The sequence below is a fragment of the Tetrao urogallus genome (assembly GCF_951394365.1).
Source record: "Tetrao urogallus genome assembly, chromosome: 4".
Lineage (NCBI taxonomy): Eukaryota > Metazoa > Chordata > Aves > Galliformes > Phasianidae > Tetrao > Tetrao urogallus.
In genome coordinates, this window is record NC_136817.1 from 58443240 (window position 1) to 58466340 (window position 23101).

At 40.1% G+C, this 23101-nt stretch overlaps 1 protein-coding gene across 1 annotated transcript in view; it reads left to right on the forward strand.

Moving 5' to 3' along the window:
• Positions 1-2961: 2961 nt before the first annotated feature.
• Positions 2962-23101, forward strand: part of SLC2A9 (solute carrier family 2 member 9) — a gene marked incomplete at both ends in the record, with an annotated part of 82552 nt that continues 62412 nt past the window's right edge. Inside the window, 4 exons of the mRNA XM_079534824.1 lie at positions 2962-3045; positions 7094-7192; positions 16185-16345; positions 22678-22802. Of these exons, the coding sequence (XP_079390950.1) occupies positions 2962-3045; positions 7094-7192; positions 16185-16345; positions 22678-22802 (469 nt within the window). The remainder of the gene's footprint in view (positions 3046-7093; positions 7193-16184; positions 16346-22677; positions 22803-23101) is intronic.

Sequence of the window (23101 nt, forward strand, 5' to 3'; positions counted from 1 at the left end):
CACTCCTATAGATGCTGTGAGATGCTGCTGTCAGAAAATCTTGTTTCTACTTGCTCTAATCTCACAACTCTCCCCTGCAATCAAATCAGTGAGACTGCAGAAGGAACACTGGCAAACCCACAAAAGGTTTCAGTGATCTGTATACTCCCTCTCCAGTCTAGATTTCTTAATTTCTGTATCACATCGGATGTGTCACAGTCCACTGGGTATTTATGAAAAGTTGTGAAACTAGAATTACATAAAGTACAGGAGGGATAGTTTGATCTGAACACCTCTGCAGATGGGGCATAGTTAGCTATTGCTGGCTTTCTGACAAGCCAGAAATGTTATAAATGTGTTTTAAAGACTGCTCAGAGAGCAAGAGATTAAGATAATTCAGCCATATAAATATGTGGCCATGAAAGGGAGACATGAGTTATCTATCTTTGCTGGCGGTGTAGCTGTGAGGTTAACATTTCTCTTTAGATGTTTACCCGACAGCTTATGACTGAGCCCATGCTGTTCCTGTTTCAGTGTTATTCCCCATATACTCTCCATCCAGTAAGCTCTTAATTTCCAGTTAGATGATGCTCTGTTGGCACTCTGTCAGAAGCGTAACATTTAACACATCGTCAACTTAATTATCTGCCTTCAATGTGAAAAAAATAAATAGCATGCGGGTGCTGCAGAGAGGAATACTGATGGATTACTTTTGATATTCTTGTTAAACATGGCACAGAACAGGTGAAATATCCAGTGGTAAGATTAAGTATATCTTTTATAAAGTGAAAAGTTTTCACCTTGAAAACTCTCTTCAAAAAACGAATTTAGCAGCAACTGACTAAAGCCCTTTGCAGCAGAGGGGAAAGTTTTGTTTGTAGGCTTTCAGTATTGAAACTGCACTGGGACGTGAAGAAGGAAGACAGTAATTTTTCTGGCTTCAGTGATTAGACAATGCAGATGCTTTCCTAGTTCCTCTTACCTTAAAACTCGGCCTGATTTCTAGGAACCATTCAGAAATAATGGCCCCAGCACTGCCTATGGTATTTCTTCTGTTAGACAGGATCTCTTCTTAGAAAACCTCCTGTATGCACAAGGATCCAAACATAACTTCTGCTCCAACCTGCTCTTTCTCTAAATTGACTGTTAGTCCTTGCGTATCATAGCTCACTGTCTTTTAAACTCCTGTCTAACAGACACCTTGCATTCAAGACAGGATCTATCATTACCATTTATGTATACATTAATATTTGAAGATCAAAGATATCCTTGAGATGCTGAAGCAGAAGAATTCATAATCCATATTCAGGACAAACTGAACAGATTGATGAACTGCCCAAGACCATAACATAAAGCACAGTGTAAATAACAGATAATCCACCCTACCTGAAACTATAGAAATCAGATTTGTTTATTAATAAGTGATTATTAAAATGCCTTTTAATGCTGTTGAAGCACATGTGGTGATGATTAGAGAGGAATTTTCTTGACAGGGCACTGAATAAATAGACCCATCCTTTGCAGAAGCATTCATGCAGTGGCACAGCTAATGTAAAGAGGTGAGAGTCCTCAGAATCATTCTGACCCAACATTTAGACAAATCCTAATATAGCCCTATAGGTGGATGACTTCAGCACAGTTGTCGTGTATTTTTTGGTTGTTTTTAACTGCATTTTTGATGCTGCTGTGCCTACCTGGCACTCTTGCTGCATGCTGCTACAATTTTCCCTCTTTTCCTTCTCAGCTATCAATTTACAAAGTAACGGAATGGAGAACAAGCAACAAAGCAATGGGGGGGTGACACAAAGTAAGGAGATGAAGAAAAAAATGGTAAGTGAATGTCTCAACTCTTCTATCAGTGTATTTGCCATTATGTCAGTATGTTAAGGCGAGAAATAATGTATGTGCTACCCACATACTGCCATATTATTGGCATTTGAGTGTCAACCGCAGTGAGCTGCTCCCACTGTGTTATGTTAAATGAAACTAAATAAAACACAGATACTGATTCATCTCAAATGCGCTCCATGCATTTTAGAGGCTCAATTCTCCTAGTTTGCCCCTTGTACTGTTGGGGACCATTCAGAACGATTAGAAGTGTTGTTTAGGTTATCTGTCTGTGCAGATGTTTCTCAATATGAACGATGACTTCACATGTTAATAAGGACCACATGGCTTTCTGTTCAAGTGCTGCTTTGCTCGATGTGTGGTGAGGACACAGGTTGCACAAAGACTCAGGTTGTATATTGGGAACAATTTCTTCTCAGAAATTGGTGGTGCACTGGCACAGGCTGCCCAGGGATGTGGAGGAGTTACTGTCCCTGGTGATGTTCAAGAACTGTGTAGGTGTGGCACTGAGGGACATGGATAGTGGGCATGGTGAGGATGGGATGGTGGTTGGACCAGGTGTTCTTAGTGGTCTTTTCCAGATTTAATGATTTTATGACACCTCCAAGTTTCTACATTACAGTCTGCCTTCAAACCTGCTGTGCTTTATGGCTTAACTTCTGTGTCTTTGGGAACTGCAAAGGTAGTTGTGAGGTATGTGGCATGCTAGCGGTGGAAAGAGTGCAGATTTACACCACTATGGACTGCAGACATCTGGGAATAGTTCCCAGATGTACTTAGGACTGGTCTGAGGCACATGCGTTGCCAACTGGAAGGCGCAGCTTAACTCTCAGCGTTTTGATGCGTGTTTGCAAATAGGCACCTGCGGAACGAAGAGGTGGAAGCGCTGACCACCGCCCCCAAGCACCGCGGAAACCCTCCGCCTCCCCGGGTCTCACGGCTATTTGTTTAAGTTATTCAGCAGCGCTCTGGACCACCCCATCCCTCCCTCCGCACAGGCCAATCTCTGTGGTCGCGGAGCGGAGCCCGGGCACGGCCGCGCTGTCCCTCGCCCACCCCCCGCCTCCCACGGCCGCGCCCCGCGCGCTGCCCGGCGGAGATGCGCGACCGCTGCGCACGTGCGGAGGCGGCGGCATGGAGCCTGCGGCGGCGCCCGAGGCGGATACGCTGGTGGCGCGGGAAGCGGGCGGCCGCCGGGCGGGGAGAAGCGCAAGTAGCGTAAGGAGCCCGAGGGGAGCGGGGACGGCGGCGGAGGGGCGCGGACTGGGGGGAGAAGGGGAGGGTTTGTGACCTTTCTCAGCTGGATAGGGGGGAGGAGAAGCGGGCTGGGGCACGGCGGCCGTGGGAGCCGGAGTAAGTCCCCGAGTGAGGACGGGCTCAGGTTGCAGCGCGGAGCCGTCCCCGCTCGGTGCCGGCTGGGCTGAGCTAAAAATACCGTGGCCGCCCGAGCCGGGAGTGGAGGGGGGCGGCGGGGACGGGGCAGAGCCGACCACGCGGTGGGAGAGAGCCCGCAGGGCGAGCAGCTCCTGCAAGCAGGGCGAGGAGAGCGGGGCTGCACTGAGCTCAGCTGGGGAGGGCAGGGAGCAGCCCGGGGGCCGCGGGTGGGCACGCACCTGTCTGCCCGGAGCCGTCCCAGCAGCGGTGTGCAGGGTCGGGTGCGCGAAAATCAGGTGCCTATGGTCGATAAGAAGCCTTAGCAGCGTCTATTGAAAGATCCTAAAACTTCCTTCTGTGCCTGTGCGGTGTTCACTGCTTGCAACTGTGTTTGATTTTAACCTGGAAAGGGGGCTATCACCCACTAACCAAAAAAGCAAAATCATGAATAGTGCTTGGAAAACTGAAATGCAAACCAGTGTACTTTTAAAACAAATGCAACTGCAGGTTCATAGTACACGAGCATTGCACCCTGTGCTGAAAGAAGAAGTTGAGTTGGTAAAATCATTTCCAAAGGCTATCGGAGCTCTGTGATCTGTGATAAGAGCAAAAAAATATGGACTCTTACAAGTAAGCAGCTCTCCAATGCCTGGGGGTCTTTGCTTTGGTCCAATATGAAACTTCCTTACTGCACCTTTATGCAGGGTGACAGCCTGTGCTAAGAGCAGCACACTGATAGTGGTAAAGGAAAGTAGCACCGCTGGGGAAGGTGTGACCACTTCTTGTTTCCCAGCCACTGTCAAACAGATTGCTGGAGGCTTAGCTTGCTTTGATCACTTATTCACTTATTTATTTAAAATATTGCCACAGACTTAATATTATTTTGAGTAATTTTTTTCTTTCTTTTTTCTTTTTCCCTTCTTGTTTCATTTTGCTTTTATTTGGCATTGCTGAAACTTGAGCAAATATTTGAAGTAGTGCACGAGGAGAGACAGGTCATGGAGAAATTGAAGCTCATGTTCCAAGATCTGTAAAGCTTTGCATGAGGCTCTGTGTGCCTTCTGCAGCAGGTCATATATGAGAAAACTTCAGGGTGCTGAAGTGTGCTCTAAACCTTGCTGTCTGCGGCACTTGAAAATAAAGCGGGCATTGGGTTTTCTAATTTGACAGTATTCCCATCATTTATACTGCCTTATTTGTTACTTAACCCTGTGTGCATTTAATTTGCTTGCACTGAAAGTTTCAGGTGTTCGCTGGAGTTTTTAATAAGCATAGATTACGTGGTCCAAATCACCTTGTTTGCAGGATTTTTCCAAGGTGTTTAATGTTGTTGGAGCAGATCTTATGTGGTAATATTTCTAAAAGGACTTGCACTTATCATTTATGAAACCTTTGGGAACACTCCTGTGTATCTCCTTAGTGTTCTAAATTCACAGAATCATAGAATCATTTGAGTTGGAAGAGACCCCAAAAGGCCATCTAGCCCAACTTCCCTGCAGTGAACAGGGATGCCTACAGCTCCATCAGGTTGTTCAGAGTCCCATCCAACCTGAGCTTGAGTGTCTGCAGGGATGGGGCATCCACCACCTCTCTGGGCAACCTGTTCCTGTGCTTTGCTACCCTTATAAAAATGTCTTTTATATCCAATCTAAACCTCCTCTCTTTTAGTTTAAAACCATTTATCCTTGTCCTGTCACAATAGACTCTGCTGAAGAGTCTGTTCCCTTCTTTCTCCCATTGTAGATATTGAAAGGCCATTTGGGTTTCTCCGGAGCCTTCTCTTTTCATGGGCCCCACTGCTAGAGCCTGTCTAGGTCTCTTTGAATGGCTTCTTTCCTTGAGTACATCAACTGCATCACACAGCCTGTTGTCATCTGCAAACTTGCTGAGGGTGTGCACAATCCCACTGTCCATGTCACTGATGAAGATAACAAAGAGCTTTGGACCCAGTACTGACCCCTGAGGGGCACCACTGGTCCCTCATTCAGAGTAGCAGTGACTCCTAGAAGTGAAGGAGTGGCTGTTCAACTCAGAGAAAAAATGGGCAAGGTGTTATCAACACCTAAATAAAGCCTTATGTTGGAATTTCTGCTTCTTATTACTGGAATAATGCTGCAAAGCTGCGTGTGTGGCAGGTTCATTTTAAGAAGCTGGCTAATAATAATAAATTGTACTTGGCTTATTTAACGAACTCTATGGGATATATTTCTTATGCAAGATTTCTGCTGCTGTACACTTCCTCCTGACCTGACTGAAAATAGAGCAGTTAATGAACTGTGTAATCTCTTCAAAGACTACCACGCCCTGTGGAAGAAGTTAACCACACTGGGCTGTCCCACAGGGCACGTTTGAGCCCTTCAGACCTGCAGCTGCAGAGCACAGCAGACCCCATGGGTGCTGAGTTGTGTGCTGCAGCCCCTGCCCTGTCAGTGGATATCCCATCATTTCTCCATGAACCCAAGTGACAGTGACTGTGTGGTGGCAGCGTGACCCCAGCATGTCAAAAGCCACACTGCAGCCACTTTCCCTACTGTACTTGTCCTGGAGGAACTTGCTCCTATTCATCATCACTGCTGTCATGCCATATGCTACCTGCTCAAATGTAGTTGGTGCTTCCGATCTTCATTTCCCAAAGGAAATGTACAGCTTTGTGCCACTGACAAAATGTATAGATTCATTAACCTGTTGTCTGCTCTTTGTGATGTAGATGAAGCTGAAGTTACAAGGCCTGCTTACACAGCTTTTTCTCCTTTCAAAAGCGTTCAGGCTTCAATGAGCAATCAGACTGAACATAAACCAGTAGTCCCTGCTCCTGAAATTTGAGATTCTTAGCAGAGTTTTTAAAAATAATAATAAAAAAAAGATGCTTTAAAATGTCATCCACTACAATGAAATTTCTTAAGTCAAGAAAGGTGAGCTGTCTTCTATAATGTACAAAACAATAGCCAAGCAGCCACCAAAACACAGATTTCTCTTAGGAAATCTTTTGAAATTAAATTAGGACTGGCATTGGTAATGTGTGCAGCACTCCAAAATCCAGAAGCAGAACTGAGTGTCAGAAAGTGATGCTGGATGAAATGGAAAGGACCCTTAAGTCTGGAAGCTTCAAATCAACTGACTGTTACTCCGGTATCTGAGCAACGTTGCTTTTTGTATGGATGAAAAATTAGTAGTAGAGGTTGGGGCTATCAGCTAGATGCAGGAGGACGGATAAGGGGTGGAAGGAGGAAAGTTGTAGAGGGTGAATTTCTGGTACAATGCTGGGGGAAAAGAGCAGATGGAATCTCTGTCTGAGAGTGTGTGTGCGAATGGCAGCAAGTTGCTGTTGGTGAGGTACATCTGGGTTACAATATCTAGTTTGTGGGCACCAGTTTGTTTGTTTGTTTGCTTGTTTATTTAATGCTCAGAATTTCACTAACCCTCATGCTTATGGGGCTGGGTGGGGAGTACACCAACTTCTTAGGCTACCCCCTAAGTCAGGTCTATTCCAAGTCATGTTGCATCAAGTATGTGTTACTGTGTGCTTTGTGGTGTTATTGTACATTGCCAAAGTTTTCTTTGATGAGATATGCTTCTATAAGATTTTGCTTTTTATTTTTTATTTTTTATTTTTGTGTGTGTTGGGGGCAGATGGGGAGATTGAAGCAAGAATTTGTGAGGTTGAAAGAAGTTTAAATGTTTACTTATGCCTTGGTAAATGTTAACTGAGATGCTGTCACTTCAGATTTACTGTTTCTTGGTCTGCAGAAATGGGAAATGCTGCAGGCCGTTACTCTGCATGAAGGAGGTCTGCCTGCAGGAGCTACACAAGACAGTACAAGCAGTGTTAAAGACTGCAGCTTTTCTATTTAGAGTATACTAACAATGGCTACATCTTTTCCTTGTTTTTCAGAGTTGGTCTGGAAGCCTAATTTTAGCATCTTTAACTGGTGCTTTTGGGTCATCTTTTCTTTATGGTTACAATCTCTCTGTGGTGAACGCGCCTGCAGTGGTAAGTTACTGACACAACTGGAACTAAGTATCAGTAGAGGGCAGCCTTGTCTATCTAATGTGCTCTCTCCAGCATCCTGCTCTTACCATCCTGCTGATATGGTGGAAGAGGTTAAATCTTCTATGTTAACCTTTCTGTACTTGAATGACTGTTTCTGGTGTCTGTGGGGTTTTCAACTAAATTCAGTATTGGTCAGGAAAACAAATGCTGCTGTCGAGATGAGGAGTTGTGCAGGGTTTCTTTTACAAAAAACTTCCCAAAATACAGAATAATGCTAAATCTTGCGCAGTTTTGAGTGATAAAGCATTTTTAAGAGCCTGTCTTTCTGACTAGAGAATATTTGGTAGCTGCAGGCGCATATTCAGCAACTTTCGTTCATTCAGTTCTGGAGGCTGACACATTTCATTCCCACAGTTGCGCTGCTATAAATGTCTCTTGCTGCCTCTTAAATCATGGGCCACTTCTGCATTTCTTTGGTTCTGATTTTGAAACTGCTGTGTTGACAGTTTGCTGCAATGTATGGATTATGTCTGATGAGAAGAGTATTGTAGAATCAGTGTACAATTTTTGAGGGATTTCATTAAAATATCAGCTATCACGTGGAAATATGAATGACTTGTTTTCATACTGATGGCCTACAGAGGCACTTAATTCAATCAAGCAGCACATTAAGCAATTCAGTAGAGTTGCAAGAAACACTTTTTTTTTTTTTTTTTTTTTTTTTAAATAGGTAGCTAGTAAATTTTTTGAGTGAGTTGTTGATACTCTGTTTTTAAAAAGTTCCTTTCCGAAGTTCACTCCTCCTTTTATGGAAATCTGTTATTAGAATGTGTGGCTAAGCTTCACCTGAGCAGCTCAGTCACGTGAAGGATGGATACAATACTCATGCAAGTAATGGAAAAAGAAATTTTGAAATTTACATTTTGCATTCATATTGTATTTAATAAAGCAACGATGTGAAGGATTAGAAATTGACTCACCCTGTAGGAAGCTTTCGTTGTTCACTTGACAGCTTCTGGGAATTTTCCTGAAGCTCCTGGTACCATTTGTACCAATAACACCAGTTTAGACAGATTGGATGTTTATTCTAGTATGGCATGTCTGTGCATCACCTCACCCTGCAATCTTCAGGAGATAAGTACGGCTTAGACAGAATCAGCAGGAAGCTGAAATTCTGGGAACAATGGTATTGATTGTAGCGGTGATAGGCATCTTTCCTGCACTGAATCAGTGCTGTCAGAGGTGAAGCATGAATAGTCTGACTTCTAAACTTTTAAGTGCGATATGAAAAATGGACCATCTGGTAATCAAAGCTCTCCTGCCGCTTTCTGCATGGGTAAAAGAAAGAAAGAGTGATCAGAAATGTTATTTGCCAGTGCCCAGATTGTTAGATTTAAGCCATGTTATTGATTATAGTGGTGATCAGAGAAGAATGAAGTTGGGGAGACTGGAATTGCAACTATGTCATGAAGAACGTTAAATTTCAAGTGTCACGGATAGTAGTACTTCCAGCATTGTCTGTTTTTTCTTGAAATCTTTATTTGTGGCTATTGGACAGAAAGTTTGGCACCGTGTTGGTGGTTCTGGTCATGCTATTGACAGGTGTGCATGAAGTCTGCCCTTTTCCAGAGTGGTGTTGCAGTATTTGAGAATTTAATATCTTCCTTATTTGTGTTAGACTATACAGTAGGTAGGGCCTAAGAATAGTCCTGTTCATACTCCAATGGAAAAGAGTATGTAGTTGTGTTGTTCAAGAGCAGAATACTACTAGTGTGGCCCCTGGTCCTCTCTGTAACTCCCAGGTCAAGCTGTGTCATCCATTTGTCTGGGACAGGCCACTTTCCCGTCCCTATCCTGCACTGGCCAGGCTGAAGAGAAGAGTCTGGGAGCTGCTCATAGCCAAGGTGAGGAGGAATGAGCCGTACCAACATCGTGATTCCTGCAGCACAAGAATCAGAACCTTTGCTCCATATGTCTTCTCCTGTGTGGCTGTGTGTCACCAAATGAAGTGAAGTTGAGAATGATGTGAGGTAACTGAGGGGAATGGCTTTTGCCTGTAAATAAATAGCGCTCTTACAAGAGGTCGTGGTGGGAGTGCATTAACTCCTAAAAGTTGTAAGTTGAGTTTAATTTACAAACTTGGTAAATCAAGCAACGTGATTTGGTTGTGTGCACCTTACACCAACATTGTGGTGGGCATCTATGTGTAGGATGCTAAGTATCTTTTGCTCCTATTTACTTCAGTACAATTCCTGTTGACCAACTTTAGAGAAATTGCTATATAATGCTTTCAGGGGTATTTAGAAAGTGCTTGATAATGACTGTTGACAAAAGTATGAGATGTTTCCAGGAGACAGGATTTGAACACTGAATTGTACAGGGGAAGTTCATTTAAGGCTGAAACCATCAACTCTGTGTGCAAACAATTGTGTATGTCTTCTTTCTGTGCTGAAAGTTGTGCCAGCTCATCAAACCACAGGGAAATGCCCCTGCAGTTCTCAGCTGGGAGCTTTACAACAAGCCATTTCATAAGGTTCGGTACTTTCTCTGACTTACTGCAATGGGGAAACAAACTGCATCAGATCTGCCCAGTGCAGATTTGTCTGTACTGACTACTCAGTCCCCCACCTTCCTGTGGGAAGGAGCAATAACCCATTGCAGGTGTGCTTCTTCCTGCTGGAAGCTGTGTTTCTGCAATCTTTTTAGAGCTGGCTCTGGGGTAGCTGCAGAAATGTATAGCTCACTGTCAGCCAGTTGGGTAACTGTGAGTGGCCCTCAAAACTGTGGGCCAGGGCATTTTTCTTCTCAAAAGACCACCTCTTATCTCCCCTTGATGTAAGTTATTTAAAGTTAGACAAGAAAAATCACCTTATATGTGTGCGTGTATATATGTGCTTATATATGCTTTAACTCTGTTCTGGCGTGGCCTTACCTTCAGTACTGTGTGCAGGTTTTGGCATTATGATATAAAAAGGACATAAAATTATTAGATAGAATCCAGAGGAGGGCTACCATGATGGGAAAAGTTCTAGAGGTCAAGACATGCAAGGAGAGGTTGAAGTCCCTCAGTTTGTTCAGGGCAGAGCAGCTGCAGAGGGAATGGCATGGAGCTGTGCCAAGGGAGAGGCAGCTGGGGGTTAGGGAAAGGGTCTGCACCAGAGGGTGGTTGGGCACTGGCCAAGGGTATGCATAATGGATTTGTTGAATCAGATTTGTTTTTTGCTTTTGGTTTTCATTTCCATGTGCAATACCTCCAAACCTGTATGTGTTAATACTTTCCCATTTAGTGTCAGTGGAAATCTAGGCAAAAAAAAAGAAAGAACAAAAAACAACAAAAAAAGTGATGGCATGTTTGTCTCTTATTCTTAAATGCTGTAGTTCGTACTTTATTTTCTTGAATATTTACACTTGCCTAATGTCTCATTATGAATAAGAATATAGTGCTGAGAAAATTAGTCATGACAAGGGGAAAAAATTTACATACTATTTTTAGTTATTAGAATTAGCAAGAAATGCTAATAGCGTTCTAAAAATGCTTTCTCTTAGTATTCATCACTATCAAAAATGAATCTCAAATAAACTAGATATCAAAATCTAAATATAATCTGAGTACTGATATTAGAGATAAGATTTATTACTTGATTTAGTGATGAATTTGTTTGGATATTCACAATGAAATATAGTTTGCTGCAAAGTTAACCAAGTGCAATTGGACATTTTTCATCTAATAATTTGTTTCTGTTTGTATGGGAACTATAAAATAGAGTGGAAATAATGAGGTATGATTGTCTTTCTTTTAAACGTCAGGGCACAATAATCTAGCCAGAAATTTAATAGAATGAAGACACTGTGAACACTGTATGTTCTACCTCCACTGCTCTAATGTACTTGGCATGTGCAGAGATTGTGTTTCAAGCTAAATAAAGCCCTCAGGTTGAATAGCTTGTGCATAGCAGGCTCGAATACCTAAGGTTGGAAGTTCCTAGCCTAAACAGGGAGAGCTTGGTGGAAGTCTTATCCTTCTGAGTGCTACCCCAAGATACTTTAGAGGCTGTGTCATGCCTGATGAAATCTGAGAGGAGCCTGGCGAGACTTTGAGATACTGTAGAGCTTGTGAGGGATCGTATCACACAGGTGTGCAGAACTGTTCTGCAGGAGTGATCATGTGGTACCTCAGGCTTTCTGGAATACCATAACCCCCAGTGGCATCAGATCTTTTCTTGGTTTCTAAATGAGAGGGGAATAAACGTGAAGTTTGATGAAAAAGAAATCAAATACACAACGTCTTTGCAGGTGATACAAAGACTGTGTAAGAAATGTCCTACTGGGGATATGAAGCCTTTACATTTTAGAAAGATGAGAAAATTAGGCATAACTGAACATTAGAGTAAGAGTAGTTGTTAAAGCCATCTTGCAGAAAATTACAATTGTGCTCATATAGGGAAAGCTGAAAAATAATATGAACTCTGGCATCCTGATGGCTAAAACTGTGAGCTGGTCATGGGGTCTGAGCATTTTCAGGAGGGAGAAAAGAATTCCAGAGAGCTGAGAATATAAGGCTGATAGATCAAGCAGAAAAATGATGTTCCAGAAATACAAGGACAGAGCAAGAAAACTGAATTTATGTTTTGGAATGGAAAAGTCTCTGAAGGTTCCATGCCAGAAGGCTTTTTATAGGGATGTATTGGATACATTTTAAAATCAGTAGAAATGTGGAATAAAATTAGTCATAATTTTCTATCTCACTGACAAAATGCCATGCATAAGACTGAAAAAAATACCCCAAAATACAGGCTACATATCACTTCTTACAAATAACATAAATAATAGAGAAATTGAATGAATTAATGTGACTTGAAGGAAAAAGTAATTTTGAGGGACAGGCTTGGAAGATAAAGGTTAAGAATTAGATATTTGCACTTGACAAACCAGCAGAAACTATAATACAAAAGTGAGAATTTGGGAAAGATCAGACATGGCTTTTGTGAAGGGCAACGATCCCTTAAGGGTCTGGAGTTTTCCACAGAATCAAGAGGCTCTCGGACTTTCAAAAAATACTCTGGAACGATACTTATGGAAGTCTTTTAGGAGGAACTAAGCTGTCATGGGGGAGTAAGTGTAGGCTTTGGGATAGATGAGTTGTTAAAATACAAGAAGACAGGAGAAGCCAGGTTTCAGGTTTTTGTTTCTTTAAGAGAACTCAGTTGTCTGGAAGACAGATTTATTTCTGCATCTTAGGTATCTGATTTCATGTTTGATACTTCTTTCATTACTGAAAATAAAATGCTTGTTTAGCTGCCTGAACTTCATTCAAAAAACATCTTATGTAAATGTGAAGGTAAGAAGCTATTATTTATTTATAGAAGCAATTCGTCATTCTTAACTTAAACAGCGTCAAAAATCTAGCTCTTTTTTTTATGTTACTGTGGCTTTTTTTTTCCCCTGTAATATCAAATCAACATCTAAAAGTTCTTATCTTCCTCCTCCAGCAATTATTTATCTTGGCTGTGAATTTCTGGGAAGAAAAATGTTAACTTTTGTTGCTTGGCTTAACATGTCCTTTATTTTGCATGGCTGACTGATTCTGTGTTATCATAAATAAGTCATAAAAGTGGAGCAGGCTCCCTTCTTCCATCAGTCCATGAATACCAGTTCATATTGAAAAGATCCAACCAGTGATCAGAGTCATGATCTGGTGCCACTAAAAGAAGGTGAAGGGTCTTAATAATCGGAGACTCTTTGCTGAGAGGCACTGAGGTGCCCATCTGCCTCCCGGATAATCTCTAGAAAGGTTTGCTGCCTGCTGGGGGCTTGCATTCAGGACGTGAAGAAGAGAATATCTGGCATGATAAAGCCAGACAACCACTATCACCTCCTAGTCTTTCAAATTGAGTTGCATGAGGCTGCAACCAGGAAATTTAAAAATATCACAGAATCACAGAGTTTGGAATGGACCTCAAAAGATCACTGAGTCCAACCCCCCTGCTAAAGAAGGTACCCTAAAATAGGTCACACAGGCAGGCGTCCAGCCAGGTCTTGAATTCTTCCATAGGAGACTTCATAATCTCTCTGCACAACTTATTCCAGTGCTCTGTCTCCCTTACCATAAAAAAGTCCTTCCAATGTCAGTAAGGAACTTTCTATGCTGAAGTTTTAGGCCATTACTTCACGTCCTATCACTACACGCCACTAAGAAGAGCCTGGCCTCATCCATTTGCCTTCCACCTCTCTTTAGATATTTATAAACGTTTTTCAGATCTCCTCTCAGACTTCTTTTCCCCAAGTTGAACAGACCCAGGTTACTCTGCTTTTCCGAAAAGACTCCATGTCCCTAGTGAAGATGTTGGAGGGATTGGGAACGCAGGTAGTGTTCTTCACAGTTCTCCCAGTTGGGGACTGGGATCTGGGCAGAAGGAGGAGAACAGATCAGTTGAATGAATGGCTGCATGGGTGGTGTCACACCAAAGGCTGTGTGTTCTGAAAGCCCATCTGAAGGGCCTCTATACCAACACATGCAGCATGGGGAATAAGCAGGATGAGTTGGAAACCATGGTGCACTTGGAAAACTTATGATCTTATTGCTATCATGATGAGCCTATGTAAACTTAATGAGGTTCAACCAAACAGAGTGCAAGGTTTTGCACTTGGTTCAAGGTAATCCCAGATATGCTTTCAGACAGCTAAAAGAACTCTATGAGCATAGTCCTGCTGAGAAGAACTTAGGGATCCTGGGATGAGAAACTTAACATGAGCCAGAAGTGTGCACTTGTAGCCTGGAAGGCCAATGGTATTTTGGGCTGCATCAGAAAAGAGGTGAGCAGTGAGGGTGGTGATATTCCTCCTCTATTCTGCCCTCGTGTGGCCCTATCTGGAGTACTGTGTCCAGGTCTGGGGCCTACAACACAGGAAAGATGTGGAGCTTTTGGAGAAGATCCAGAGGAGGGCAACAAACATGATCAGAGGGCTGGAGCACCTCTCCTTCCAGTACTGAAAAGGAGATTATAAACAGAAGGGAAATCAACTTTTTACATGGATAGATAGGGATAGGACAAGGGGGAATAGTTTTAAAGTGAAGGAAGGAAGAGTAAGATTAGATGTCAGGGGGAAGTTTTTCACTGAGAGAGTAGTGAGGTGCTGGAGTGGGTTGCCTAGAGAGTTTGTGGATGTGCCATCCATGGAGGTGTTCAAGGCCAGGTTGGATGGGACCTGGGCAACTTGATTTACTACTTGGTACAGCAGTTGGCAACTCTGCCTGTGGCAGCAGGGTTGGAACTTGACCCTTGTGGTACCTTCCAACACAAGCTGTTCTATGATTCTATGACCAATTTTTTTTCCACAGAATCATAGAATTACAGAATCGCAGAGTTTGGAAGGGACCTCAAAAGATCGAGTCCAACTCCCCTGCCAAAGCAGGTAGCCCCCCTTCCCAAAGCAGGTTTCAATTCAGTCTATCTTTTTCCTGAAATTATGCTAAAGAAATTGCTATGAAGGCACTCATTTTTACAATACTACATCTTCATAGAAAAGACAAGTGAAATAGCATTTCATTTTGTGCAAATCTGAGCTTGCGTTTTAGGTCTGAAATACAAAGCATCAATGATAAGTACTGTTTCATAGTAAGCACAGTGCAGGCTTTGACCAGTGGGATTCCTATTTATATATCTTCTAAAGTATCTTTAATTTTTTCCCCATTAAGTTTCATAATTAAATGTAAAAAAAAAATGGGCTACCAATGTAGTAGAAATTCCAGGAGAAGATAAATTTCTTCATAATCAGGAAGACAGGTTTTGGACGTGCCATTTGGGAAGTGGGACTGAGGTGGGCGTGTTGAACCCAGTGTTTCAGTACCCACAAACAGGCTGATGCCCTTTAGAGCTGTTGCTTACCAATGTCCTGATCTTCTATTTCTTCTGTATCTTTTAACAAATATTCAACAATTCAACAAATTTTGAAATCTTCCATGAAATGTTGCATTCTCTGTGGTAGCTTATCAACTAGAGTGTTTTCTGTGCATGTGCGTTCACGCAGGCTTCTGGAAGAAGCACAAGGGTGGTGAGGCAAATAAGAGGAAATGGGGAAAGCAAAGAAAGAAGCTACCACAGTTGTGATATGTGTGTGCAGATGCATGGACAGTCTTCATTTAATTCCTCCCACTCCATACCCAATCTGTCAACATTCAGCTTTTGGTGCTGTACCACGGAAAACAAGCTGAACTTGTTTCTTGATGTCAGTCATGTTGTCCTCTGGCAGGTATCAGTTGTGATTCCCACCCTCTTTACTCCTGCATTTCTGCCTACTTACCAGTCTCTTCAAGACATTTTCACCTTTGTCCCCTCCCTTCCTCAATCCCTTCTTTCCTTCCTTATTTTTTTACCCAAGGTTATTGTCATGATAGATCCATGAGAAAGCAATGAAACTACTTGCTCTTAGCACAAGATTGTTTCATGATCAGTGACTCAACAAGAGATTCCACTATTCAAACATTTATGGTTGTTCTTTATTTTTGTTTATTTATTATTATTTTCAAGAAGTCATGGCAGATGATAGACAGTACAGTTTTGTTTAGATTGTCCAGAAACTGTTATTCTAGGATGCGATACCTCACTTGCTTGAGGTTAATGGTACATATGTGAGCTATCAGCAAATCTCAGTGATGTGCAGAAATGTGCCAAGTGTTCTGTTGTTAATTTTGTACTGGCAACTTAAATCATAACATGCCTTCTTTAGAGAAGTTTTTCTTTTATGTCTCTCCTCTTTTCCTCTTGTCTGCTAATGTTTTCTTACCACAATGCCCTTAAAAGCATGTATACTTTGATGGTTCAGTTAGTCTGTAGTACAGTTGCATCTATAGGTGGGTACCCATTTTTTGGAGGAGGAAGATAGGAATGCAAAAGTGGTTCCGGCAAGCAAGCTGCTGTTTGTTCATCCAATTGCTGTGAGCTGCGTACTTAAAGATGGATTTTTGTATGTACAATGCTGTATTTTCTTTCAGTATATCAAGAAGTTCTACAATGAAACTTGGGAACGAAGATACGGCTTCTCAGTGGATGAAAGCACCCTGACTCTCCTCTGGTCTGTAACTGTTTCCATTTTTGCCATCGGTGGCCTTGTGGGTGCTATCATTGTTACCCCAATTGTGAAGTTCTTTGGACGGTAAGTGCATTGGAGAACTACTGACTTCTAAAGCAGTTCCTAACCCAGCTTATCTAGAGATCTTGTATTTTATTTTTTAAAACCCTGTTCATCTCTACCAGAATGTGAAGTTACAAAATCTCATTTCTAAGAGTTGTGAATTTCAAAGAATAAAATTAATACCTTTTCGTCTGACCATACTCTGCTACATTTGAGTTAATAGAAAAGTTTGCCCAGAATTGATATCTTGTTGAGGTGTCAAAAATGTTGAATAAACAAGTGTGCAAAAGGAAAAAAAAACATAAAATAGGAAATATTTTAGAAAAGATTGACAGATTCTTGTCCCACAAGTCTCCTGGGTATCTTAAAGTTACACAAATAAAACATGTTTCATTTATGTCTCAACAACTTTCGTTATTACACAATAGAAAAACTTTGCTCCTTTTTTTTCATCTCCTTGTGTGAACTTAAAATATGGTTTGAAGACACAGACTACAGTGAAGTTTTTATTTCTTCTTCCACTTTCTTGGTGACACATTCACCATTCTGTTCAACGAAGTATTTGATCAAATCTTGACCACAGAAAATATTAATATTTTACAAATGTTCATGCTAGTGTACTTTGCATTTTTGCAGTAGGTAATAGCTAGATATTTCTCTTACGTACCATCTTCTAAAGAGTTCTAAAATTGATTAGTAATTTCTCTATATTTGGAAGGAGTTGGATAAAAAAAAACTATAACATGCATCTTAGCTACTAATTTGGCTTTTCGTTAATTATAAAATTTCAATTAATTAATTCTCAAATAAGAAATTACAAATTATAAATGATTAAAAATCATTTTATAATCTCTGCTTGATTGAATTACCAAAGAAATTCATCCAAGAGGGTCAAATATAAGTCTTCATCTTCACTGTTCTTGTATTCCACATTTTCACTATTTCTACCACATACTTTGCATGGTACTCTGATCCTGTATCATCTCTCTAAACTCGCCTGCTCTCAAATCGTCTGCTTAGATTTTTTTTCTTGGTTGCCTCTACATTTTTCTCCAACTCTTCTACATTCTTTTTCTTCTTTTTACTCCAAACAATGCCATTTCACATTTTTCCATTTTGTGCTTACAAGAAGTCACTATACTCTACTTTGTAAATCTATTATATGCTTGTCATTAACATATTTTGTCCTGTCAATTCAACATTTGATTTTGTGTTCTTTTTTTCATAGTCACTTTTTTTTTTTCTGATTGTTTGCAATTCCTATTGCCTATCCATCAATTTGCCTTTTAACACATTTATTGAATATATGAAAGTCTCTTTGTGTCAGACTGTTAAATTTTTTGGAATTGCCACTGAATCATCTCTGCTTTAGCGAATTATATAAGAAATGAATTCAAAGAAGTCTTCTTTTTTGTGTAGAGTAGAACAGGTTTGTGTGAAATTTTGTTGAGGCGGTGGCTGATGCCAATCATAAGCATACCTCTTTGATGAGAGCACATTGTATTTCCAGGGTAGAGTTCTAAATCTTTGGAAGCTCTATCCCTGTTTATGATGTTTATCCCTGTTTAGTCATGAAAACAGTGCTCTTGTCGATACAAGTAAGAGTACTTGATTGGAGATTGGAAGGAACTGCATCTCTCAAAGAGATTGGATTGGCTGCTCATCAAAATGTAGTTCTTGAGTTTGCTGTTCACATTGCAGTGTATTTGTCTGGTTTAGGAAGCCAGACTGACATATCAGTACAGTAATTGAAGAGCACACTGTGAAGTGTTGACACAACAATAAAATACTTATGTTGTTAAATGGTTCAAGTGTAGATTGAAGAATTTTGTGTATGATGAAAGTGTGCTCTATTTATACTGACATCGAATAATGTACTAAGGGGATCAAAAGCATTAGTCAGAAATAACGTGAGACTTTTAAAAGAGAACTCTTGCCTTGTGTAGCTGTAAGATTAATAACATAATTTTCAGAATACTGGATTTCTAAGCACTGCTATATTTCAAGAGATTTTCAGGGCAAGGTTTTCAAAGGGACTTCATTCACATAAGGAGAAGTCCTATGTTCAAACAAAGCAATTAAAGTAATTTATCTAGATTATCTTGGTAACTAGAATAGTGATCAGTATTCATTCTGTTACTGGCATTGACTGTTATTTAAACACATAGAGTTCTTCCTATATTTTTTATACAATGTATCACATCCCCTAAGATGAGCTTCTAGAATTTTATTGCTAATGAACTTTGAGACAGTGATACTTTTTTGAGGACACTTTAATTCAATAATTTTTATAGTTGTGAGTTTCGTGCAAAAAGGTTATTAATTCAAATCCCTAATTAAAAAAAAAAACAACGTGATTAATTTTTGCAGCAGTGGAGGTCATGTCGTTGGTTGGATTTTGTTCTGGCTTCTGGATTTCTCCATTATCATGAGGGCAAATGACAACTTTGAAATCACAAGAGAGATGAAATTTTGGAAAAAAACCAAATTCTGATGCAGAGATTCTCAAGTCTTTTCAATGTATATATATATATAAATAATCTGGTGAACACATGGCTCATCTTTTATTAATATTTCCAACTAGGTATAAAATTGGAAATACCATTTCTACAGCAGAACAGATATCCAATCTTAAGAAAGAACCAAATTTTAGTACAAGGTTGTAAAACATATTGTTTCTCTTAGAATATAGCTGCTGCTGGAAAAAATGCTCTGTGCTCAGACAACCAAACATTTTTTGGTTGCTTCTTCCTTTTGTAATGCTCTAGACTGGAAAAAGCTCTGAATTATTTGAACAAAAAGGAGAACAAAGACATTTACATTTAAATGAATGCTTGTCTAGTATTTGTAGTGCAATATGTGACACAGAGACAGTTTATCATGAATGTGATAAATGTATTTAAAAACCCCAATTATTATTTATTTAGTTATTTTTTGTCTCGTTTGGGTCTTTTTAACAAACAATGACTGTTTGCATTTCTGTATGTCAGGATAATGCAGAACATGGCTCACACCTTTCCTAGATCTGACACTGCTTTGCAAGTTAGCTTTAGATTGAGTTCAGTTTGCTCCCTATTTGCCTGCTTACCTCATTACAAAAATAGGGATACTAAAATCTTCAGCAAGACTGAAATGAAGTGTGCTATGTGAGAGCTTGGTGGGGAATTTACACTTCACTAAGTTTCATGTACCATTTGAGAATTGCTTCATCAGTTTGCTGCTTTGGATGCAAAATGTATGAGTAGGTTGACCAATGAATCAATGTATCTTTTCTCATCATGAGTTAGCTTGTTAGTGTATGAAGTTTGTGCACCTGCACTATGTAAGTGTTGTGAGCGTCTGTCTGACCAGATTGGCTGGAGTTTCCCAAGTGGAAGCGTCTGGTACAGTGTTCTATGAAGTATGGTATCATTATATTGCTTATGTTAGAGTTATATAAGCAGTATAAACAAGGGATTTGATGTATTCCCTTTTTTTGTGCCTTCGTTTCTAGGGTAATACAGTTTTGCCCTATGTGATAGGGAGAGCGTGGCTAATTTATGATCATAGCAATTCTGAATATAACATGACCTGATTGAAACTAAATCAGGACAGCATGTGAAATCTGGAGAGTTTTGCTGTGTTCTTTTTCCTAGGAGATATGGTGAGTGGTTACCACGGTTGGTGGCTGTGGTGGGCTGGCCCCAAGTGGCAGCCAAGGGCCCCTGAGTTGCTCATCATAACCCAACTTGCAAACAAGGGAACAGAAGTGAGAATACACACAGGTTATATACAGGAAGGGAAATGACTTTCAAGTTACTAACATGGGCAAGCCAGACTTGAGGAGTTTAACTTAATCTGTTGATTAAAATAAATAATTAATTACTGATCAAGTAGTAGGGAAAGAAGGAAGGCAAAAATTGAAAAACCTTTCCTCCTACTGTCCCAGACTGGATGTCACTCCAGAATCCACTCCTCACCTTTGACATCACCACGGGTCACTTCAATGATCAGGGAGTCAGGGTCTATGCAGAGAAGCTTAATTTTGCCCATCCTTGCTTTTTTTCTATGCTCCAGCATGCTGCTCAGAATAAGTGGTCATTGGCTAACTGCTTAGAGAAGGATGCATGTTTTGTAAGCTCTTTTATTTGTTTTTGTTGTATTTTTTGTTGAAAAAATAACAATAATAAGTTCAGATAAATGTATAGCACTTGTTTGACTTGACTCATTTCCATTTTTGACAGTATTTATTATCATACAAATTATATTACCCTCTAAGTTTATGTCCGTTTAAACATAACAACAAAACCAGCACTCTTGACATCTGCATTATATAAACACAAATTTAAAATTAACTGTTTTTATTTCATTGTTTGATTTCAAACAATCTTATTCAAGCAATGTTCCAACAGTCTTAAAAGAAAAAAATTATGGGAAATTTGGAAAAGTAATTTAAATATAAGTATTCAAAATACTTCCTCTTAAAAATGTATTAATCTATTGTAACCAATTGGGTGATTGGTTCAATGGTGGAGATGATTCTGTTTGTTGCCTATGTGTTGAATTCAAGATGGATGTGAACCTCTGTGTTACTTTTTTCTTTTTTTTTAATCACATTTGAAAAGAAAGGGAAGATAGCTTTTCTGATAATTTCTGTTATTTTACATAGAAATCACATTATGTAGAGGCTGCAAATCCCTTGAAGATACTTAAAAATGTAATACCACTTCAGTTCTTCAGTGAAAATGGTATACTGTCAGCCTACATAATTTACTGTCAAAATCAATGGATTTCTCATAATTAACATAATCACTGATGTTTTTCTTCACATTAATTTTGTTGCCATATCAGTTGTTTCCTTCATAGACTGTTGTGGATGGGACTGTAGGTTTCCGTATTGAACCATAATTCAAGACAAAAACAAAACTGCTCTTAATTAAGTGACTGCAAAACCTGGTAAAGACAGAGCTCTGTTGCTTTACTGCATAGAATCATGTAATTGACTTGGAAGAGACCTTTAAAGGTCACCTAGTCCAACTCCTCTGCAATGAACGGGGACACCTACAGCTTGATCAGGTTGCTCAGCACTCCGTCCAGCCTGACCTTGAAGGTCTCCAGAGATAGGGTTCTCACCACCTCTCTGGGCAACTTGTGCCAGTAACTCACCACCTTCCCTCGTATCCAGTCTAAATCTCCTCTCTTTTAGTTTGAAACCATGCCCCGTCACAACAGACTCAGCTAAAGAATCTGTCCCCTTCTTTCTTATTGCCCCCCTCCAGATACTGAAAGGCCGGTATACCACACCTATGATTCTGCTTGGGAATTTCAATCTCTGAGACAGGGTAGATTTTGTACTTCATCTCTCAGCTGAAGATAGTTACAGCAGAGCTACTGACCTTGTATCTTTAACCACACTTCTTCCATAAGTTCTGAAAGAGACACTGCATGTCAGTGCTCAGATCTGACTGTCTGAAATGTTGAAATGCTACGTATTTTCTTTAATAAAGTGTTTTGTTCTGCAGAAGTTAAGAGACTCATGAGTCACTGCTGTATGAATGAGTCCTCAAATTTGAGCAGAAGATTCAGTAAAATGAAAACTCCAGGAAATACATCCATTGGCAGAGTGTAAATGAGAAAGGATTTTCTGGAATTTTTAAAATATATTTTCATGTATTTCTTTTTGTTTTCTTTTTATCATTTAATAAAGCAAATATTTTTTCATAAAGAACAGCTTTGAATTTTTTTTTTTTTCAATTTGGCTATTATACTGTGAAATAATTCAAAATCTGGGGGAAAAAAAGAGATTTAAACAAATAATTTGGTTAACTTCTGGACTTTGGGAAGAGATTGATATTTTTTCACCACTGTTGAGCCCAAGTGTCTTTTTCTAGCACTACGAGCATTGATTTTCCTTTGTGTGTATTTTTAATTTCATTGGTTTAAATCTGAAAGTTCTCAAAATGGCAAAACTTATATGTAAAATAAAAATGCTTAAGGTTAAATTAACTTATTGTAATTGGAAGTATATTCACTGGTTCCTACACACATAGAAATCCAGGACACATTTATTTCTGCTCATAAGCAGAGTCCCAAGCATGGCACTTGGGTTCTTAGTTTGTGTACCTTTGAAGCACAGCTCTGTTGTTGACAATGATATTGTTTATTTTAAAGCTATGGTATAGATTTGGAACTATATACATTTATATATAATATTGCGCTTTGGAACTCCACACAGTGTGTACAAAGCACCATTTATTAGGCCCTTTTTGGATTCACTTATAGCTATTTAAGTAAAATAGCGTCATGTGCTTGGAATGTGACAAGATCTGTCTGTAATGGTGCTGATACCTACATAAAGTATCTTCTCTTCTTAGGAAATGTACGCTGTTGCTTAACAACGTCTTTGCAGTGACAGCTGCAATACTGATGTCACTCTCTCAGCTGGCAGGATCATTTGAAATGCTCATACTGGGCCGCATTATAATGGGAGTTGATGCAGGTAAGCTTTTATCAACTGTACTAACTGTATCTGTCAACTGTACTTAACTATCAACTTTACTAACTGTAATGCCTGTATTGCATATAACCTTTCTCACCTCCATCAGTTAGATATTTCTTTGCATTAAAGAGGCATCTTGGGGACTAGACTCACTGGGACAAAACATTAGAGCAAGGGTTGAAGTATCTGGCATTCAGTGAAGACACTGTAATTGCCCCTAGCTGCTGGTGTCCATCTGGAGTGTTTTTCCCAATTTCCTTCCTCAACTCCCACAGCATATGCAATAAAAGTCCTTTTGC